At 35.4% G+C, this 21,986-nt stretch overlaps 1 protein-coding gene, 11 non-coding genes and 3 pseudogenes across 13 annotated transcripts in view; all 15 read left to right on the top strand.

Annotated features, from left to right (window-relative positions):
- Positions 1–21,986, top strand: part of LOC131843267 (uncharacterized) — a 33,306-nt gene that overhangs the window by 3,124 nt on the left and 8,196 nt on the right. For both annotated transcript variants that reach the window (XM_059191899.1, XM_059191898.1), the window contains 9 exons: positions 2,963–3,740; positions 3,856–4,037; positions 5,007–5,124; positions 6,816–7,059; positions 8,079–8,309; positions 8,885–9,078; positions 17,020–17,797; positions 19,465–19,627; positions 21,120–21,341. In XM_059191899.1, the coding sequence (XP_059047882.1) occupies positions 2,963–3,740; positions 3,856–4,037; positions 5,007–5,124; positions 6,816–7,059; positions 8,079–8,309; positions 8,885–9,078; positions 17,020–17,797; positions 19,465–19,627; positions 21,120–21,341 (2,910 nt within the window). The remainder of the gene's footprint in view (positions 1–2,962; positions 3,741–3,855; positions 4,038–5,006; positions 5,125–6,815; positions 7,060–8,078; positions 8,310–8,884; positions 9,079–17,019; positions 17,798–19,464; positions 19,628–21,119; positions 21,342–21,986) is intronic.
- Positions 10,571–10,689, top strand: LOC131843286 (5S ribosomal RNA). Its single transcript, XR_009357534.1, has one exon. It is a non-coding gene; the product is annotated as a 5S ribosomal RNA (ribosomal RNA).
- Positions 12,177–12,295, top strand: LOC131843291 (5S ribosomal RNA). The gene has a single exon (XR_009357539.1). It is a non-coding gene; the product is annotated as a 5S ribosomal RNA (ribosomal RNA).
- LOC131843296 (5S ribosomal RNA) lies at positions 12,515–12,633 on the top strand. Its single transcript, XR_009357541.1, has one exon. It is a non-coding gene; the product is annotated as a 5S ribosomal RNA (ribosomal RNA).
- On the top strand, positions 12,693–12,811 carry LOC131843297 (5S ribosomal RNA). The gene has a single exon (XR_009357542.1). It is a non-coding gene; the product is annotated as a 5S ribosomal RNA (ribosomal RNA).
- Positions 13,060–13,181, top strand: LOC131843292 (5S ribosomal RNA). Its single transcript, XR_009357540.1, has one exon. It is a non-coding gene; the product is annotated as a 5S ribosomal RNA (ribosomal RNA).
- On the top strand, positions 13,226–13,345 carry LOC131843295 (5S ribosomal RNA; annotated as a pseudogene).
- On the top strand, positions 13,411–13,529 carry LOC131843290 (5S ribosomal RNA). Its single transcript, XR_009357538.1, has one exon. It is a non-coding gene; the product is annotated as a 5S ribosomal RNA (ribosomal RNA).
- LOC131843293 (5S ribosomal RNA) lies at positions 13,595–13,713 on the top strand (annotated as a pseudogene).
- On the top strand, positions 18,195–18,312 carry LOC131843294 (5S ribosomal RNA; annotated as a pseudogene).
- On the top strand, positions 18,378–18,496 carry LOC131843288 (5S ribosomal RNA). Its single transcript, XR_009357536.1, has one exon. It is a non-coding gene; the product is annotated as a 5S ribosomal RNA (ribosomal RNA).
- LOC131843298 (5S ribosomal RNA) lies at positions 18,562–18,680 on the top strand. Its single transcript, XR_009357543.1, has one exon. It is a non-coding gene; the product is annotated as a 5S ribosomal RNA (ribosomal RNA).
- On the top strand, positions 18,746–18,864 carry LOC131843300 (5S ribosomal RNA). Its single transcript, XR_009357544.1, has one exon. It is a non-coding gene; the product is annotated as a 5S ribosomal RNA (ribosomal RNA).
- On the top strand, positions 19,087–19,205 carry LOC131843289 (5S ribosomal RNA). The gene has a single exon (XR_009357537.1). It is a non-coding gene; the product is annotated as a 5S ribosomal RNA (ribosomal RNA).
- Positions 19,271–19,389, top strand: LOC131843287 (5S ribosomal RNA). Its single transcript, XR_009357535.1, has one exon. It is a non-coding gene; the product is annotated as a 5S ribosomal RNA (ribosomal RNA).

Consider the following 21,986-nt stretch of genomic DNA (forward strand, 5'->3'; position numbering starts at 1 on the left):
ATTGATAAGAACTTTAACTCCGTCTTTAAGGAACTAGTAAAGCTAGTAATGTCATATTTTGACAACACGCAACGTGTATACATAGCAATAAATAAAAATTAGGCGTCTGTTTATGATTTCAAATTAAAATTCATATGAAATTATATACGGTGAGTACGTACCGTATATAATATAGCATATAAAATAATATATATATATATATATCTTCTGATGGTCGCAAGTTCAATCTCTCTCATGGTGCAAATATTTGCAAGTATTACTAAATATGATTGTTTGTATCGGTCTTCTATGTATTTAAAATAAATATATATCTTAGTATTTATATTAGCTGTCTAGTACACATAACATAAAATCCGCTTAGCTTCGAACTAGATGGCGTTGTATGAATTGTCGAGGCATATTATTTTATAATTAAAAATTACATGGTACCTACGAGATGGGATATGATGTCACCTATTCAAGGAACGGTTTTGTGATATAAATCCTTGATACTGTTTATGTTTATGTCTATATGCCATTGTTTTCACTTTCCATCAGGTGGGCCATCACCTTAATGGCTATTTCAGTTACATAAAAAATATTACGTTGATCGTATTTGTCGTGGGAAAGCAATTTTTTTTGTTCACCGACTGGCAGGTATTTGTTGTTCAATAATATTAATACACAATCACAAACATCTCGACCACAAATAACGAAAAAATTCTGTTATAATGCTTCGATGATTGATGCCTATATTAATTACTCGATTCAATCAGAAGCCTTTCGTGGCATTCACTAAAACAGCATTATTGAAATTTCACTTTCACCAAACTGTTGTTGATCGTAGACGAATTATTTTCTTATTGCCTTCCAAATAACCAAAATTGATGTTCGTCCAACTTATTTATGTAAGCATTATCATCGTGTCACTTAAAATTGGGTAGATATTCGAGATGCTTTCTATTTTAATTGTAAAATTGCGTAATCTATTGTTTGTATACCGTCATATTATGTACGGATTTGATTTATAATTTGATCTCATATCATTGGCATAATCTTGATCACTCTATTCAGAGTCGAGCTTTCGTTGTGGTCTGTAAAAGACGTGTAGAGTCATGTGTCATTCTGCAATGTGCAGAGTTGTTACAGGGGATCTATTACGAAATGACACTACGCATTTCGAACGAAAGTTATATAGTTTTAAACTTCAATTGATATTTTTATATTCATACAAGTACTCTAGTATATATTTCGTGTGTCAAAGCAACTTAGAAAAATTAATGAAATAACTAGATTTCCATTACTAGCTGAGACTAGCTGTACCAGCGCTTTCACCCGCGTAGTATTTATATGCTATGTACTTATTATTATTATGTATATGCCATATTATTGTAAAATTTAATGAAAATCCATTCAGTAGTTTTTCGTGAGTGAGTAACAAACATCCATCCATCCATCGATACTCACAAACTTCCGCATTATGTTTATAAGGTACTTATTGTAATTTATTTAATTATCAGTAGGTTTTTAATACTTCTTCCGATTGTCTCGGAACATTATTAGTTGGAGGCTCTATCAAATTGTTAATCGGTAAAAGTATACACTAACCTCGATTTTAATCGACACAGGTGTATTCGCTACCTGGTAACGATATTATGGATGTTTTATGACGCATACTGTAATTTTCAATTATGTTTATGTAATTCATAATTTTTTTTATAACTATATAATACCACGTAACACATAGTTATTACTGATACAAGTAATAAACATAGTCTTAACCGATTTGAAAAATACTTTCATCTTTAAAAAGCTATATTATCTATAAGTAACATACTATAAAGCCCGACAGTTCTAACCGCACAAAAACAGGGCAAGTTATCCGAAATCACCCGAATCCCATACAACTCATGATGCTGCCCCTCATCCCCCTACTGGACAATAGTTTAAACAAAGATATTAACCTACTCTTATCACGTTACCGAGTTCGCATATGATTTTGTTACGAATATTCCTTCCCTAGGACTGATTTATTACGCTCTAATCCCGTTGTTGCTTCTTACGTCCTAAGAATAAAAAAGCGAAATGTTTTCGGTTACTACAGATAGCCAATAAGAGGCATAGATACAAGATATAGAATACAATATAAAAACTTTATTTAAGTTGGCCCGTTAAATGATCGAACTGTAGACCTTATAATTATACGCCAAGCAACCAGTCTATCACTGCTCCACAGAGGTTGTCAATTATGTTCCGTAACTTCCTCATTCGAGAGTACCATTTCAGGTATTCAATATAAAACTGTGCTACTAAAACCCATCAAGTGTATCGCTCCGTTGACCCGCGACAATCCCACGCTTTAGTCACCTGAACGCCGAGCCGTCCAAACAGCCATTAGTTGCTGTTAGTCATAGTCTGATATTCAAAGATTTTTAAAGTATTAATTTTAAAGTATTGAATTTGAAAGATAAATATTAAAGTATTGATGACGTAAATTATACAGGCTTCTGATGTTCGAAATATGACTTGTTATAATTCAATATGTATAATAGTTATCTCATTAAATAATACATATTCAGCACTTAATTGTCAAAGTTCCATTAAGTTCCATGTTGAAGGAGTAATATGTCGCATTCCTCTCTCACCCTGGGATGTCGTATGAGTGGATTATGGGAACTGAAAACATATACATCAATATAAATAAATATAAATATGAATATAAATACTGTGACCAAAATTTCCGGACATAGTCCGCCGAAATCAGAACGGGAGATCATTTAGTCCGTCGAAACCTTAGGAATCAATCAATGTCGAAAAAATAATTTAATTCCTAAGATACGACCTATCTAGTGATTTTATTCCTACTTTTTTACTGGTATCTTTATATTGTTAGCGCAGAGGCGATAGTAAAACAAAAGCCCTAATAACTTCTCCGATATCAAATTAAATATTACCTTACTTTATAGCTTATGTTTGACTATAGGGAGCGAGTAACTTTGACGACTCGTCACAACGTAGGTCCCGACTCCACGACTCCAGAAGAACCAAATACACAAAGTGCCCCTCAAGTAGGAACCATTCGAACCGAAGAATACAAACGAGATTTGGCTGAATTCCAAGCGAGGCGATCTGGGGGCAACAAAGACCTTCAAATAACCCCTGTGAAAAAGAAATGTGGCAGACATTCCCTACCTGTTTCATGTACAAACTGCACAGCAGACCACGACAATACTTTCAATTACGAAAAGAAATCAGCCGTCAAATATAAAAAGAAAATTCACAAACGCGTTCGCAGTGCGACATCTGACGACAGAGACGGGGTTCCAAATATACAATTCCTTTTCCAAAACCAAGTATTTATGCCTGGGGATTTGTTTGCAACTGCGTATTCAGAGCCCCCGAAGTCTAGACGCCAATCGCGGCAAAGGGTCTTTAGATCACCAGAGCCAGATTTTATGACTCAAAAACAACTTGATTTCAAAGATGAAGATCTCGTTGACTCGCCTGAATTTTACAGAAATAATTCTCTACCTTTTGATGTGAAAAACTTTCTAGACGGCTCTAGAAGTGACGATGGAGATGACAATGGTAAGGCACTCGGAGATTTCAAAGTATCTAGTCAGAGTTCGTCTGAATGCGTTAAGAACGATGGTTGCGAAGACAAGCTTTGGGAAGTCATGAGTGAATTAAAAAATTTTGACCGCTGGGCGGATGAGCAGTTGGTGCAGTCTCCAAATGCAACGAGATCTGAGGACAGTAAAGTAACGTATCATTTACTGTATTAATTTTTATTTACTTTTTACCTACTGAATGATGTATATTTTTGTTGTTTTTTGCGAATTGTAATTAATTTCTATACGTACCTTTTTGTTTTAGAGCGATACAAGCGCTTACGGTCTACGCATTGCAAGCGCAAGTAATTTGGACTTCACTATAGATCACAAGAAATGCTGGAATCTAGGCAAGTGGGGTGTTATACCGGTTCAAATAAAAAGACTTACCGGCGTCACCATAGAGAATGTTAAAAAGAAAAGGAACACGGAGATAAATATTTTGAGGTATGATCACACAAAAACTATTTATTATATTTAATAAACTTTACAATACAAAGCATATAGGTGCTAAAAAAATATAGTACTAAAATTAATTATTAAATTAAGTACATTGTTTTTAATTAGTCCCTTAAATTTAATGGTACAGTTCACTATTATCATCAGTGCTACATTCACTTCTTACTATTATCTCTTCTCTTTAGTGTGTATATCATACAATAGCAAATATTTTATAAGACCCAGCAGTTAATAAGATTATATATGAAAAATAGCAGGAATCTAGAATCATCGCGCTAAAACTCGTTACAAACGTAAATAAAACCTTTTCTGCTGTTTACCATAAAAATGCTAGTGCTTCTAATTGTAATAGAATAAATCAGAGAATAAACATTGAGTATTGGTTGCACGAAGATTGCCACCACGCATCGAGGCGTAATCAGGCGTATTGCGAAATTGATATATCTTCGATGTTCATGTTCACATTGCTTGCTTTGCATGCTATTTGTAATTCATAATTTAATTACAGTACAAGCTTTTTTATTTTTATATTAATTGAGAAAATATATGCCTCTTTTAGCTTAAACAACAAATTTTGGAATGCAGACTCCGAATCACGGAGTTAGCCCTAAAGGGAGCACGATGTGTCTAAAAATTATTTAATACTAGCTGTTGGTCCTTCGAGTAGACTATTTTACTATTACAGTTAGTTTTATATCTGCTACTCGAGAATTTAAGGATTCCCCATACAATTTTTATCCGATATTTCATCCCCTTCAAATTTAGCTAATCAAAAGCTAACCTATGTAGCTCTGAATTATAGTATATTATTTGTGAAAGCGTAACAAACAAACACACATTCGCATTTATATAGTACTAATATTGAGTTAGTATTACACACATATGGGTCTGTTCTTTCTAAAAAATAGTCTTACAGATGTACATATAACTTTGATGATAGCATCAATTTTTTTACAGAAAATGTCGCCATCCTAATATTATACTTCTAATGGGTCTATATCCGGACGTCCACGACAACATTCAACTTATCTGTGAGAGATGCGTTGATACACTGTATAGTATAATACATATTCAGGTAAGGTGCCAACTGTATTGTATACTATGATATTTTGCTTCTGCCCCCGGCTGTTGCCCCACGCTCATGCACGGGATCGGGCACGAGAACAACATTCCTTGTCCGTTTTGTCAGTGTCTGTACCATGTCAGGTCGACCTCCACGCGTTTCCTCCTAGAAAACATCGTTATAAATTCCCAGTGAATTTGTCACATTGGACTAACTGATCTGACTTCATGTTCATTTTCCACTGGTGCTACGCCAGCGTTAAACCATTCCATTATCACCCTCTAAAAAAATGAACTTACATACGCCTAATAATAATTTGTATGGATATTGATGGAATGGTACTTGTAACACTATACGCTGACGAGGCACTAGTGAAGGATGATAGAATTATTATGAAATCAGTTAGTCTATCGTTATGATTCATCTGGAATTAACCAAATAGGTAGTGTATACTATAATAAAAATGTTGCGTTGACTACATCGATAAAGTTTCTGACTACCCCATCTTTATGGTCGTAATGGTTACATGTGTGTGTCATGGTGGATCGATCATTATAATAATTTATTAGGATTTTAGGACATTAGAATTATTTTCTAGTTGACTGGGCGGAATAAGATGTTATTTATTGTTGGGATTGGTTATGATACTATTGGTACATTTTATATTGTATTTTTGTCTTGTTCTAGTTTTAGAATACATTACATGTATCTATTCTGTTTATTATAACAGAAGTCATATAGAGGTAAAAAAGTAAGACATAATGTATAAAAATTTTAAACACGTTCTAACTCTACCTACTCAGTAAGTAACCTAACGTAAAGATAGTTAATTGTTTCAACAACCTTTTAAAAAATATGAATGGTATTCAAAATGTTCTATGATGTGTTTTTCTACTCTAATATGGTGAATAATCTTGTCAAGTCTTTACCGTCAAAAACGAATGCTAAGAATAGTATTAAGCGTTTTATTTAATATCTTGATCTCCGTAATGGACAATAGACTATAAAATTGTGCCTCCTATTATAATTATATATAATTTTAATTAATATCTGTATTGACTGTCTTAACTCGCTTTAGGTTTCAAGGTAAGTCTACATTTTTTGTTGATTCCATTAATCATTTGGCTAACATGCGATTACGATCTACCAATGTTGTCGCTACCATGTAATTACGTTTGTTTCCTTATGTAAATAGTGGACATAATGTGCGTGAGAAGTGTTTTCTATCCTCTTTTTTATTTGCTATAATGAGTACGATTAACAAGAAACAATGTTTATTTCCTGTGCGAACTAAAAGTGTAACTGTATGTAGTGTAAAATGTTATTTCCTTACTCCTATTATACCCCGAATAAATCTATTTATAAAAAGTTAAAAGTTGAATCTCTTTAAGTAGTAAGTTAAGGTATTAGGCGCTTATGTTGATGTGTTATGGTCTCGCCTTCTTGTGTTGATATATTACCCGACAACACGGGTAATTTTTATTTCTGTACTTCTTTAGTCCGAATAAATTTTTTTGTCAATACGCAATAATTACGTTACTAAGCTGTGATTGTTAATTATAAATGTCAAAAAGTAAAACTTAAGTATAAAACATGTTCCTTATATTTCTCAAGTGCAAGCAAATTAAATAATGTATTCGTCAAAAAAATCTTGTAGTTACTCCTTGTACAGAAATAATAATAATTTAAAATAAATCCTTCAGGGCCGAATGTTAAGCGCTCAGACGTCAGTCCAGTACGCACTTGATATTGCCAACGCGCTGGTGTTCCTCCGCATGCAAGGGTACATTCACACGGAGCTGAACAGTGCCAGCATCATGGTGTCCAGCCACGGAGCTGCCAAGCTCGCCGACCTTGGTCCTTGCGTGAAGGTACCAAGAGTAAACGACAAAGTGGAGAAAAATTATGACCTTTACACACCAGAACCTCAATATGTTAACATTGAAGGTAAGACAGACGAGAGTAATCAGCAATTTTTTTTATAAATAAATGTAAAATTTCACCTTTTAAAGCCGTAGGTAAAATCTAGTTACATAAAAATCTTCTGCGCATTGTATGATCAGAGAGGAAGAAGTCAAAATGACTCAAAACTCCAGGTCCGGTTTTTTTAATGTACGGTGCTCCCGCTTTCGTTAACATTTTGGGGCATGAGTGGAGGGTAAGCATGATTCATGCGAAGTTTGCCCATCGTGGTGAAATTATTAATACACCAGTAAACACAAACTAGTGGAATCCTCCGGCTTTTCCCGAATGCTCACTTTCCTATATTAAACTTAAAATTAATCCGGGAAACCATGTTAGGAGCTCCCTACAGCATTGGAATCAAATTTCCCAGAGAAATATGAGCATATCAAGTGTTACCGTTACTTTTACGTCGACAATTGACAATCTCTCTGATTGTTATCAGAAAATTCACCATTACATTACAGTACTGTCGAAAGCTAATAAAATACTTGCGAAATGTTTAATTTAATGTATTTATAGAGCCCACATAATTTGAAGTTCATTGTGACCAATTGACATAAATAAAACAACCTGCTATTTTTTTTTCATGTTTTGAATAAATTACTTACTTAAACTGGGTTTTTATAGATTTTTCAGAAGTAGTCATCGCGGTTCTTATGATAAAGCGATGTCCGTAGTTAACACTGCACACTTACACAATACACAGGCATTGCTTATCATCAGGTTGGCTGTAAGATTATTTGCCATTGCAAAAATACAATACACATCCTCAACACGTAGGAGTTTTTCATTTATAATATTTCTAATAATTTTTACTTCCTTACTAATATTATAAATGCGAAAGTAAATCTGTCTGTCTATCGCGCTTACTCGCTATAACTTGAACAGATTTAAATTAATGCGAAAAAAGCATTTTTTCGCATTTTTCGCATTCTATACAAGGTCAGTATTCCACGCGAACGAAGTTGCGAGCACAGCTAGTAATTAATATTTCTATACAGACACCCGAGAATCCAAGGTGATAGAGAGTGAGCCACTTCTTTCGAGTCGTTCATCAGAAGGTTACCTCTCGGCGAATGCGGTTAGCAAGCCATACAAAGTGTACGGTAAATCGGAACAATACCGATGGCAAGCGCCGGAGCTGTTCGAGCCGGACGATGATGGACTCGTACACCCATGCTGTCGGAGCGATGTGTACTCACTGTGCCTTGTATTGTGGGAGAGTTGTAACGGTCAGTATGCTAACTGTACTCTTGTATAAAATCATTATTAGAATAGAAAACAACGGAAATGTTAATATAAATTATGAAGTAGAAGGCCTCGGTGGTCTAGTAAATTAACACAGCCTTACTTATCATGGTTGCGGGTCGAATTCGCACACTGGATTTTGTCTGGCTGCTTTCTTTGTTATGTGTTTACAGAAAACATGTATTTAAGTATTTTTATTTGTTTTATATATTATATTAGTATCTATAGTAGACGTAAGTTGGGACTGTATGAATTGTACTGGTTTATTATACGTAAATGACATGTACAACGATGAGCTTATCTCCAAATCCACTATTATCTTTTAATAACCAATGTTTTATATATACTTTTTAATAATTCCGGCTAATTCCAGAAACGGCAGGGTTTTTTTGGAATATTGTACTATGTTGCATGCACTCATAGTCATATTTTAGATAACAAATAAACGAATTAAATTGAATTTATAAGGTCTGAATTAAAGATTAAGGAAATTAATTCTCTTGGAATATTTTTTTATTGTTGCTAAACCGCGTCTAATGGTGTTATATGTTGCATGCAGCTGCCATTCCATGGAGGAGTCTTACATACGACAAGCTAAAAGAACAGTATACACTATGGAACACTGGCATGCCTCTGCCCCAGGACGGGACATACCCGGGCTGTCTATTGTCTTTGCTGCAAAATGGCCTAAAGCTGCGCCGGCTTGATCGCATAGACATTACAATGTTTCAGGATACACTACAAGCTGTAAAGGTAGGAATTTCTTTTTTTTATTTCTATAATAATAATATTTCAGGAAAATTCACATTCAGCGCCATCTAGTCCCAAGCTAAGCAGAGCTTGTGTTATGGGTAGACAAGTGATACAAATACATAGATGGTAATCTTTGTAAATTATATAGAAAACATCCAAACCGACTCATAAATATAAAAGATTGTGCCGTGCATGGTATGAAACCAGCAACCATCGGAAGTAAGGCGGTGTGCTAGATCGAGGCCGTATTTCAAAATCAAAATATACTTTACGCTAAGAGAAACAACATTTATTTAGACCTGCACTGTATATATGTATATGTACAGTAGTATTTATGTCATTGTGAATGAAATTATAGCGAGCTCTAAAAACGAACAGCGCCATCTAGTACCAAATGGTGAAATTTTATAGAAGTAGACTGAATGGATTGTTAACACAAAATACATGCTCGATAAAGCAACGAGTATGTGAGGATTCATCGGCAATACAATAAATAAGCTTTAATATCAGGGTATTATTAATATACCAACAATTTTACTGTTTATATATAATTTATTGTATTAACCAAATTATTATATACTAGTATATACTGTACCCGCGGTTTCACCTCCGTGAAATTTATAGCCTATATGTTATTCTGATGTCTAAGCTTTATTATTGTGAAGTTTCATCAAAATTAGTTCAGTAGTTTTTAACAAACCTTCATCCATACTCACAAACTTTCGCGTGTTTAATCTATTTTTATCTTAATAGATATTTATTGTATCAGCCAAATGATTATATATTTTTATAATTAATACACAGTATATAATATAATACCTTTTAGAAGAATTTCGCAAACTTACCGCATGACTTATCCCAAATGGTGTAGTCGACGCATTATCAACTGTCATTGTACACAACATGTACTCATTTTGCTGGGTTTATTTGAATCCACAGTGACAGAAGGCGAGCCTACCGACGTCTCTTTCGTTACTTTTGGTTTGATATTGGTGCTACCTTCACTGGAGAGTCAGTCAGCGTACAAAAACACGGACGGAAATAGAGACTTTTATACTAATTTAGAAAAATACTTTTTATTTTTAAAGTACTGGTATACACGAATAACGTATTCTTGGTACCTATATGTAACCATTTTGTTATTTCATCACTGTGTGAATAACACCTACAATAAAATTTCTCTAGTTAGACTAAACTTGTAAGGTACTATAAGAAATTTGAGGCGACTGATAAGTGGAAGAGGTTCAGGTTCAGTCTATACTTCGTTAATTTGAACTATTAAATGCAATAGTTCAAATTAACGTGGTATAGACTGAAAACCGCTACCGCTATTCACTTTGTATAGATACAATGAGTAGTCTAATGCTATTTCGTACAATAGCTGACACTGCCAACTTTTATGTTTTTTTCTGTTATCCCTTTTCGTTCCCTCATATAATAATAAAATTTAGGTAATATTAGATAAGTCTAGGCATACTTACTAATGACTGTCGCCAACGTCCATACCACGTTGAATACACCGGTTCTCGTCCGATCACCGAAGTTAAGCAACATCGGGCGCGGTCAGTACTTGGATGGGTGACCGCCTGGGAACACCGCGTGTCGTTGGCTGTTTACTATTTTGAATAATTTCACAATTTAGACTGATCGCAATGGAGATATTCATAATAACTGTTGCCAACGTCCATACCACGTTGAATACACCGGTGGGCTAATTATGTAACTTCGTTCGCAACGATTTTCGTATGTAACGTAGTGAAAATGACGTCATCTGTCAATAATGCGATCATATAGACGCCATTTGACGCTGTCAACTAGCATTGCAACGTAAACGCAACTTTACATATCGATAAAAATTATTTCTATCGAATGTCGATTTAGTAACCTCGTTGCAACGTCACGTAATCGCTATTTTGCCGAAATGACAGCGTGGAATTGAAACGGTTTTTACATTATGAGAAACAATTTAGAAGGTGTTTCTTTTGGTTACAATCTTTAAAATATCAGCATTAGCAGCATTATTTATCTTGTTTTGGTAATTTTCAGTATTACATATATTTTTATTATATTAAATATTACGTAGAAAGTCGTGAAAAGGTTTTAAATTTATTAAAATGGGAAAATTGTCACGACTCACAACACGACATCAGTGTTGCAAATTCGATATTTTATTTTCGTCCCAAATCACATAGAATGTTGTATAACTAGAGTAAATGTTTAATATAAAATTAGGGTTGATTATGATATTAATATAATTAAAAAACTATTTCAATGAATACGGTGCTCTGTGAACAGAATACGGAACGTTTATGGTGCTCTGTGATTTGTTTAAAGTAAATAAATTTATTTGTTTGTTTAGTAAATGACATTTTACAATTATGTACAAATTTAAAAAGATGTGCCCATATCATTTTAAATTTATATGGATACCTACGTACTTACCTAGGTTTCTATAGCAAAAAAGAAAAATTAATTTGTAGGTTAGATTAATATTATTAATGATTATAAATAGTTTGTATAAAATATGCTTTTATATTCAAAATTATTAACCTTATTTTTTCATTAGAATAGAATAGACTTTCTTTATTTTATTTTATTAAATGTCTATTAATAAAATTAAAATAAAAGAACAAGTGAACGCTGCAGTATATTTTGTAATTTTTGAACGCAATAAAAATTGTTTCAAATCAACCAACTAGTGTAACAACCCAATAAATTAAAATTATCCCTCTAAAGGTATAAGCTATCTAATGTACTGACTTTTTAAATTGGTCGGATTAACACTATTCCGCTGCAACTTCATAGTAGTGTTTTATCGATAGAAATGATTTATGTTGCGGTCATTCGACCTTACTTGATCGCATTTTTTAAATTGAAATGATTTCATATTGCATCACAACTTCAACAGAAACAATTTCATATCGTGTTACATAATTAACCCACGGTTCTCGTCCGATCACCGAAGTTAAGCAACATCGGGCGCGGTCAGTACTTGGATGGGTGACCGCCTGGGAACACCGCGTGTCGTTGGCTTTTTACTGTTTTTAATAATGTCACCAATTAGACTGATCGCAATCGAGATGTTCATAATAATCGTCGCCAACGTCCATACCACGTTGAATACACCGGTTCTCGTCCGATCACCGAAGTTAAGCAACATCGGGCGCGGTCAGTACTTGGATGGGTGACCGCCTGGGAACACCGCGTGTCTTTGGCTTTTTACTGCTTTTAATAATGTCACCAATTAGACTGATCGCAATCGAGATGTTCATAATAATCGTCGCCAACGTCCGATCACCGAAGTTAAGCAACATCGGGCGCGGTCAGTACTTGGATGGGTGACCGCCTGGGAACACCGCGTGTCGTTGGCTTTTTACTATTTTAAATAATTTCACCAATTAGACTGATCGCAATCGAGATGTTCATAATAATCGTCGCCAACGTCCATACCACGTTGAATACACCGGTTCTCGTCCGATCACCGAAGTTAAGCAACATCGGGCGCGGTCAGTACTTGGATGGGTGACCGCCTGGGAACACCGCGTGTCGTTGGCTTTTTACTATTTTGAATAATTTTTAGACTGATCACAATTGAGATATTCATAATAACTGTTGCCAACGTCCATACCACGTTGAATACACCGGTTCTCGTCCGATCACCGAAGTTAAGCAACATCGGGCGCGGTCAGTACTTGGATGGGTGACCGCCTGGGAACACCGCGTGTCGTTGGCTTTTTACTGTTTTTAATAATGTCACCAATTAGACTGATCGCAATCGAGATGTTCATAATAATCGTCGCCAACGTCCAAAAACGTTGAAAACCGGTTCTTTTCCGATCACTTTAATTAAGCAACATCGGGCGCGGAAGTACTTGGATGGGTGACCGCCTGGGAACACCGCGTGTGTGTGTTGGCTTTTTACTATTTTGAATAATTTCACAATTTAGACTGATCACAATTGAGATATTCATAATAACTGTTGCCAACGTCCATACCACGTTGAATACACCGGTTCTCGTCCGGTTATCACCGAAGTTAAGCAACATCGGGCGCGGTCAGTACTTGGATGGGTGACCGCCTGGGAACACCGCGTGTCGTTGGCTTTTTACTATTTTTTAATAATTTCACCAATTAGACTGATCACAATCGAGATGTTCATAATAATCTTCGATACACCGGTTCTCGTCCGATCACCGAAGTTAAGCAACATCGGGCGCGGTCAGTACTTGGATGGGTGACCGCCTGGGAACACCGCGTGTCGTTGGCTTTTTACTATTTTGAATAATTTCACAATTTAGACTGATCACAATTGAGATATTCATAATAACTGTTGCCAACGTCCATACCACGTTGAATACACCGGTTCTCGTCCGATCACCGAAGTTAAGCAACATCGGGCGCGGTCAGTACTTGGGTGGGTGTCCGCGTGGGAACACCGCGTGTCGTTGGCTTTTTACTGTTTTTAATAATTTCACCAATTAGACTGATCGCAATCGAGATGTTCATAATAATCGTCGCCAACGTCCATACCACGTTGAATACACCGGTTCTCGTCCGATCACCGAAGTTAATCAACATCGGGCGCGGTCAGTACTTGGATGGGTGACCGCTTGGGAACACCGCGTGTCTTTGACTTTTTACTATTTTTTAATAATTTCACCAATTAGACTGATCGCAATCGAGATGTTCATAATAATCGTCGCCAACGTCCATACCACGTTGAATACACCGGTTCTCGTCCGTAATATAAGTCTGAATAATATTAGGTCCAATAAACAGATGAAGGTTTTCTTTCATGTATTTTTTTTTGGTATTTTTGTAAGGGAGATTTTTTCTAAATAACCTGCCAAAAAGCTTTTTAAATTTCAAAATATAACAGTGGTGTTTTGTTTGAAGTATTTTTTTTTTAATCAAACTATGTACCATTGCTATTTATGCACTTTTGACATCTCATAGGTATATTGATCCCTTTACTGAAAAAAACATTTGAACGGGAACATTTGGACATATCAATAAAATCTTTGGACTTTGGACTGCCCCATCGGATTTGAATTTTTCCCAATCAGTTATCCAAATTTCGAAAAAATGGTAATCTGTTGGAGCAAAATCAGGGGAGCAATTGTAAAGTCTTAGACATTACAATTGAATCTCTTCTAATTTGGTAAATGTCAGTTGTGCAGTGTGTGGTCTAGCCTGAAGCAGTAGCCTACGGCGATTGACCAGCCACGGTTGTTTAGCAGCTAGCTTTTCCATTATGGTTTCTCAATTGCTGACAACACACATCTGCCGTAATCATCTGGCCAGATTTAAGAAAGCTGAAGTGAACAACACCGGAACTAGTCCACTAAACGCTCGCAAGTAACTTTTTTTGGTTCAATCTTCGCTTGGGGCAGGATTTGGTTGGTTTGCCAGGGTTAAGCCATTGCGATGAGCGTATCCAATTATCATACAAGATCCACATTATCACAGGTAATGATTCGATTTAAAATCCTTTTATTATTATATCGGTTGACTAATGTAACGCAGCAGTTTACGCGCGTTTGTCGATCGAAACGCGAATTGTCTACTCAATTCATGAGGGACCCACCTTTTAAGCTTTTTCACCCTCCCAATTTGCTACAAGTGGATTAATACAGTTTTGTCGCTAACACCGCAACCTGCAACTAACTCGGACGTGGTTTGCGATAGATGTGCTATCACAATAGCCTTCAATTCTTCATTACCAACCTTGGACTCCGGCCGCCCACGGGGATTGTTTTGCAGGTCGAAATTTCCAGAACGAAAACGTTGGAACCAAAAATGTATTATGTTTTCTTTTGGGACACCACCGCCATACACATCATTAATCCTTTGAGCTGTTTCTGCAGCACTAGTGCCATGGCTGAACTCGTACTCGTACTTGTAAATGACGCGATATTTTAAGTTTTCCATTTTGTAAGCTGAGTGATCCAAAGAAAAAACCAAGCATATGTATTACGGTTTTCGAAAAACAAATGCATGAGTGAATAGCCGTATAAATTTGAAATTGAAATTTCTAACCAAAGAGGAGATATTTAAGATCAAAGTGGCCAGTACGACAAAACGCTAATTTCATATGTAAGAACCTAATATATTTCAGTATTTAAAAAAAAAATTGCTTATTCATAATATATGTATAATGTTTTTAAATATACCTACTCAATAAAAGTTTTATAATTAATTTTATAGTTAAATTTTATATTTAATATTTAACAAAAAATGCAGTGGTTTTCGTCTCAAATGAAAACACTGAGTTTTTTGACGTTATCGGAACCAAATAATATGAGAAAACGTACGTAAATGTAAATTTCTCGACAACCCGAGAAGACCCGAGAAATTAACCTCGAGAATTCTCGAGACCCGAGAAATTGAAAAGCTCGAGAAATCATGAACCCTAATTAGTAATTTGTATTGTTATTTAGGAAATAGCTACTACCTACAGCCTACCAAAGTTATAATTAATATTTAGTGGCATATCCCTTATTTTTAATAATAGCACTACAACGACATGGCATAGTTTCTACCTATTTCATACATTTTTCTAGGGGGATTGAATTACATGCTTCAACAAATGCTTCATATAGTTCGTTTTGACTGGTGTTACGTTTGTTTAAGAATATACCAGATGTCTTTTTAACAATATACCAGAGATTTTCTATAGGGTTCAAATTCTGACTATTTTCTGGCCAGTCTAAAACGGATGTACGCGGTTCGGTAAGAAAATATTTGGCGCTATTGACCGTGTTTTAAGGTCATTGTCATGCTGAAAAATCTAGTTTACAGTCAAACGATCGTCCGAGTAGAGAATCATTGTGTGCTCTAACATATTTTTGACATTGATTCATTGTACCTTCAATCTTTCAAATGGGATCAACTCCACATCCGGAAAAACATACCCAGACTATAATGTTAGCGCCACCATGCTTGACTATACTCCTTGTGTATTTATAATTAAAAGCATTGTTTAAAGAACGTCTAAGACAGCGCTTTCCATCAGAATTTACCATATTTATTTTTGTTTCATCTGAAAATAACACTTTTCATTCTCATACTGTCCAATTACTATATTCTTTAGCAAATAATAATTGCTTCTCTCGGTGTTGCTTGGTAAGAAGCGGTACCTTCCGAGAGGTTCCTCCAAACAATTTAGCTTCCATTAATCTTTGGTGTATCAGTCTTGACCAGATGTTTCTCGGGTCATCAGACAAAAAAACTTCATTTTTAATCTGGTTGGAGCCTTTAAATGAGTCTTTTTTAACAATACGAACGATTAGCTTATCCTCTCTCAGAGAGGATTTTCTTAGCCGAGCCTTTCTAAGACCATTTTCAACTGTTTCATCATTTCCATGTTTTTATAATGATCAATTGCATTAAAAACTTTCTTAATAAAACAATGTAAATGCTCAGCATTTCTCCTGTACGCCCATTTATGATCTACACGTGAATTTACAATTATTTGCCTAGTTGACGTGTCATAATTTTTATTTTTGGCTATTTCGAACAAAATAGAATTCAGATTAAATTTTGAATTGCCGCCAAAATAATAGAAAAAGACAAGAAAGAAATATTATCCTTCAATTTCAAAAAAAGAACGAGTTATGTATTCTTTTTTAAAATGTTTCTAATTTGGCGTCCAAGTGGCAAGTGACAGTAAATAAACTCCTACATGTTTAAGACTCATTTTATAGTTGAAAGTAAAATAAATATGTTTTATATTTTATCCATTTAATGAATTTTTAATTTGAGTTGTTATGTTATTGCATGATTATTAATTATTGAATGTGTATATTTTATTATGATTATTTGTACGTTTAGGTTATGCTGTCTTCATTCATAAGAAGTGTTTCTAATTATATGACCACCACTATATATATATATAATATATATATATATATATATTTAAATTCCATTTTTTTGATGCAGCGCAACCTCGACGAGCTGGAATACATAATAATACCAGCAAAGTTATCCAAAAAGAAATCTACATTTAGTTCGGCGGGTTGGGATCCCGTATCTCCCAGCGATTCCGACTACCAGACAACCCACATCGAGCATAAAGCTGTAGTGCACAATGAGGGGGATACATCCACCGAGAGCGAACACTGTCCCAAAAGTGACGACAGCCTAATATACGACACTATACCTAACAGAAACGACACTTACGCTGTCCCGGATAAATGCTGCATGGCCGACAACTGTCTTACTATCCCAGCTCTGAAGTATGACCATTTTCCAGAAAAAGAATACTCTAGCGTTTGTTCGACGCCGATAGCGAAAATTAAGGCCAGGTATAAGGACATAGGGACACCAGGCGCGCTACACAGAAGCGATTCCACCGAATACTGTAGTATACTTAGTCCAAATCGCACAGCCAACTTTGCACTCAATAATGAAACTATTAAAGACCAAAGTGAAGTGGAACGACCTATAGCTAAATTAAGCTGCAGTTTTACGCCCAAGTCGTATAAACCATTGCACATTAAAGTTCCAGAATTTAATTTGGACTCTGTTAAGGCGTTACTTAAAGATCAAAATGAAAGTGAGCGGTCATCGTACAATTTTGATATAAAGAATTATAGTTTACCCACCACGCCGATAGCTCGCAGTAACAAGTTGAGGAAGAATGCCTGGCTGTCGGGTGACTTGAGTGCTACAGAGCTGAGTACGGAAAAATTTATCTGTAGGAAGATTAATAAGCAAGGTGAGTATTTTTTAAATGTTGTAATTTATACATGTTGTTAGTTGTAAATACATTTGATTGTGAGGAACTAGAAATAAGAAAATTGTAGTATAAATAAAATAACATTTACGTCCATTTGAACTACATAGCATGAATAAAAAGATTACTACCTATTATTATGTGTAGATGATATCGCAATCGTCTGGGTCCACTAAGGAGCATTTTATAATTTACTAAACATGCACATAATATGTAACAAACGGTTAATATGTGGAATACAATTATGTTAGCTTCGAACACGCATTGGTCGCATTATAAGGCAATTGCTAAATCGATTCACCATTAAGTCCATACTATTATTTTTCGAAAGACTATTTCGAAAAGTTAGGTAGGCGTCAGGTCATTTAGTGTTGCCGTCGCCAACGCCATACCACATTGAATACATCGGTTCTCGTCCGATCACCGAAGTTAAGCAACATCGGGCGCGGTCAGTACTTGGATTGGTGACCGCCTGGGAACACCGCGTGTCGTTGGCTTTTTACTATTTTTAATAATTTCAACATTTAGACTGATTGCAATCGAGATGTTCATAACAACTGTTGCCAACGTCCAAACCACGTTGAATACACCGGTTCTCGTCCGATCACCGAAGTTAAGCAACATCGGGCGCGGTCAGTACTTGGATGGGTGACCGCCTGGGAACACCGCGTGTCGTTGGCTTTTTACTGTTTTTAATAATGTCACCAATTAGACTGATCGCAATCGAGATGTTCATAATAATCGTCGCCAACGTCCATACCACGTTGAATACACCGGTTCTCGTCCGATCACCGAAGTTAAGCAACATCGGGCGCGGTCAGTACTTGGATGGGTGACCGCCTGGGAACACCGCGTGTCGTTGGCTTTTTACTGTTTTTAATAATGTCACCAATTAGACTGATCGCAATCGAGATGTTCATAATAATCGTCGCCAACGTCCATACCACGTTGAATACACCGGTTCTCGTCCGATCACCGAAGTTAAGCAACATCGGGCGCGGTCAGTACTTGGATGGGTGACCGCCTGGGAACACCGCGTGTCGTTGGCTTTTTACTATTTTTTAATAATTTCACCAATTAGACTGATCACAATCGAGATGTTCATAATAATTGTCGCCAACGTCCGATCACCGAAGTTAAGCAACATCGGGCGCGGTCAGTACTTGGATGGGTGACCGCCTGGGAACACCGCGTGTCGTTGGCTTTTTACTATTTTTTAATAATTGTCACCAATTAGACTGATCGCAATCGAGATGTTCATAATAATCGTCGCCAACGTCCATACCACGTTGAATACACCGGTTCTCGTCCGATCACCGAAGTTAATCAACATCGGGCGCGGTCAGTACTTGGATGGGTGACCGCCTGGGAACACCGCGTGTCGTTGGCTTTTTACTGTTTTTAATAATGTCACCAATTAGACTGATCGCAATCGAGATGTTCATAATAATCGTCGCCAACGTCCATACCACGTTGAATACACCGGTTCTCGTCCGATCACCGAAGTTAAGCAACATCGGGCGCGGTCAGTACTTGGATGGGTGACCGCCTGGGAACACCGCGTGTCGTTGGCTTTTTACTACTTTTAATAATAATCTATTTTTGTGCGACTGTATAAAATTTCGATAAAGTTGCAGTGCTGGTTTCAGAAATTAAAGTTCCATCTTCACCGGAAACATCGGTTCACTCTCCGAATTCTATCAAGGATCAACAAGATAATGTTTCTATGCATAGTCAACCCAATTTGTCGTTGGATAATGTGAAGCGATCCTCGTCTGAGAGTCTGGTTATGCGGCAAAATACATTTAAAAGGTATGTCTATAACAGAGTACATAGTTATGCACGCATATATGTAGTAGGTAAGGCTACATATTGGTAAAAATATTTCAATAGGACTAAAGTTGTTGATGTCAGACAGAATCTATCGCTCGATTTGGTCGGTAAGACGAACATAATAAAGCCATACATACTTTAATCACATCATTAGATACGAGTATAACTTAAAAGTACTGGTCAGATCATGATAGTGTGTAACTTCACAACAAGAATCAAATCTCATATAAGAAGAGATTTCCCAAAATTGGTGCATGTAGAAAACTATTAGGAAGTGGCATGTGTAAAAAATACAGTTGAATTAAAAACTTACTCATTTATTGAAGTCTGTTAAGAAGTTAATTAAAGCGATATTATAAAAGTCATGAGAATCCAGATGTAACTAATCTGACAGAAGATAAAGGAGAAGACAGAGGAACTTTTTTTCTCTCTGGCAACACGGATAACAGTCTTTGTCAGTTCTCTTATTTATTTATTGTTTTTAATTTATTACTTGTGAAATAACGATACTAGTGTATATAATCAGTGAGTTTTGAAACTAAGTTCAGCAGCTTTTGTCGTTGGTAAGGTTAGACAGTACACTGATACTGATACTGCTAGATTAGTCTATTTTAGTTATTTTCATAGTTTACTCTCTTATGGAATATTACTATGGGGAAAAGCAGATATTAAAAATATATTCATATTACAAAAACGTGCCGTTCGAGCGATCTACTGTATGAAGAGTCGTGACTATTAAGAGAGAAATTCAAAGAGGCAAATATTCTCACCGTTGCTTCTCAATTTATATATTCAAATATCCTTTATGTTCATAAAAATCTTGACTTATTTCCAAAAAACAGTAATATTCATAATACAAGATTTAAAGACAAACTTGCTGTCCCCAAGTATCGTTTAAAAAATAATAGTCTTTTATGGGAATAGGTATAAAAATTACATCATTAAGATACCAAAGGATATGTTGGAATAACTTAAATAAATTACTGTTAAATCATATTTCATGATAGTATGTACTCACTAAACGATTACTTGAATGAATCTGCATGGCAAGAGATGTTCATGCCTGAATTTTCATTTAATGTTAGACATAGACACCTATATAAATATACATTGTAAATAAACTGGCTTTAAAAAAAAGTAATTCTCATTTATTGAAGTTCTGTTCAAGAATCTATATAGCGATATTAGGGAAAAAAAAATAAAATTATAATGTAAAAATTTGACGTTCATACTAAAATCTGACATGAATAAATGATTTTTGAATTTGAATTTGAATTTGAATTTGAATTCAACTATATAGATATTATTGGTGAGCGCAATAATTAATACGTCTGGTATTTTCATAAGTATAATGTAAGGGGCGTGACTACCGCTCTCTCTCGGAACAATCTTTAGTTGATATTACTAATTCTCTCTCTCACGACGTTGTAAAAAACTTATTATTCGTTAAACATTTATTTATGTCCAATAGGGAACCAATACAGAACTCGTCACCTGATCTCGACGAGGCGACCAGAGATCGAAGTAATTCCTGGTCATGCAAGTCATCGCTGCGCAGTAATGCCAAGTATAACATTGACGAGGAATTACTAGCGAGCCTCAGCGTGAAACCGCTGGTCGCGATACACGAGAGGTGGATCTATGAGGCGAACAGGAAAACCGGACGGTCTATGTCTTTGCCTGAGGAAAATAAGTAAGTGTTCTGACATTACAGCTAAATGTACAAGCTACGAATAAAAGAATTGCTATCTTTAATTTTAAGAAAATAGAAGATTCTCGCTCTTCTGTTTGTTACAGAAAATATAATTGTTTTTTCAGTATATCTATCTTGGCCAAAAAAGAATGAAATAAGTTGCAAATTTAAAGATTTTGCCCTTTGAAATAAGTTGCAAATTAGCAATATAGCTTGTTTTTTAAGATATTAATTATCTATATTATATCTTATTATACCTAGTTATATATATTACATAATTATAACTAGATAAAATTGCATAGAAATCTTTTTTGTTGTATTCAATTAAAATGGGTGATATTAGAAGTTGATTCCGAACATATGATACCAAAGGATATATTGGAATTACCCTTAAATAAATTCAAAACATCTGTTAAATCATATTTACTGAGCAAGGCCTATTACTCACTAAACGATTACTTGAATGACGAGCGTGCATGGCAATAGTTTTCATGTTCGGTATTTTCATTTAATGTTAGACATAGACACCTATATAAATACCTATGCATTGTAAATAAACTGGATTTAAAAAAAAGAGTAATTCAATTGAGTTTCTTGCCAGTTCTTCTCAATTGGATCTATATAGCGAACTGGACGGTAGGGAAA

The sequence above is a fragment of the Achroia grisella genome, unplaced genomic scaffold (genome assembly GCF_030625045.1).
Source record: "Achroia grisella isolate CSIRO2021 unplaced genomic scaffold, CSIRO_AGI_Agris_v1 utg2946, whole genome shotgun sequence".
NCBI lineage: Eukaryota > Metazoa > Arthropoda > Insecta > Lepidoptera > Pyralidae > Achroia > Achroia grisella.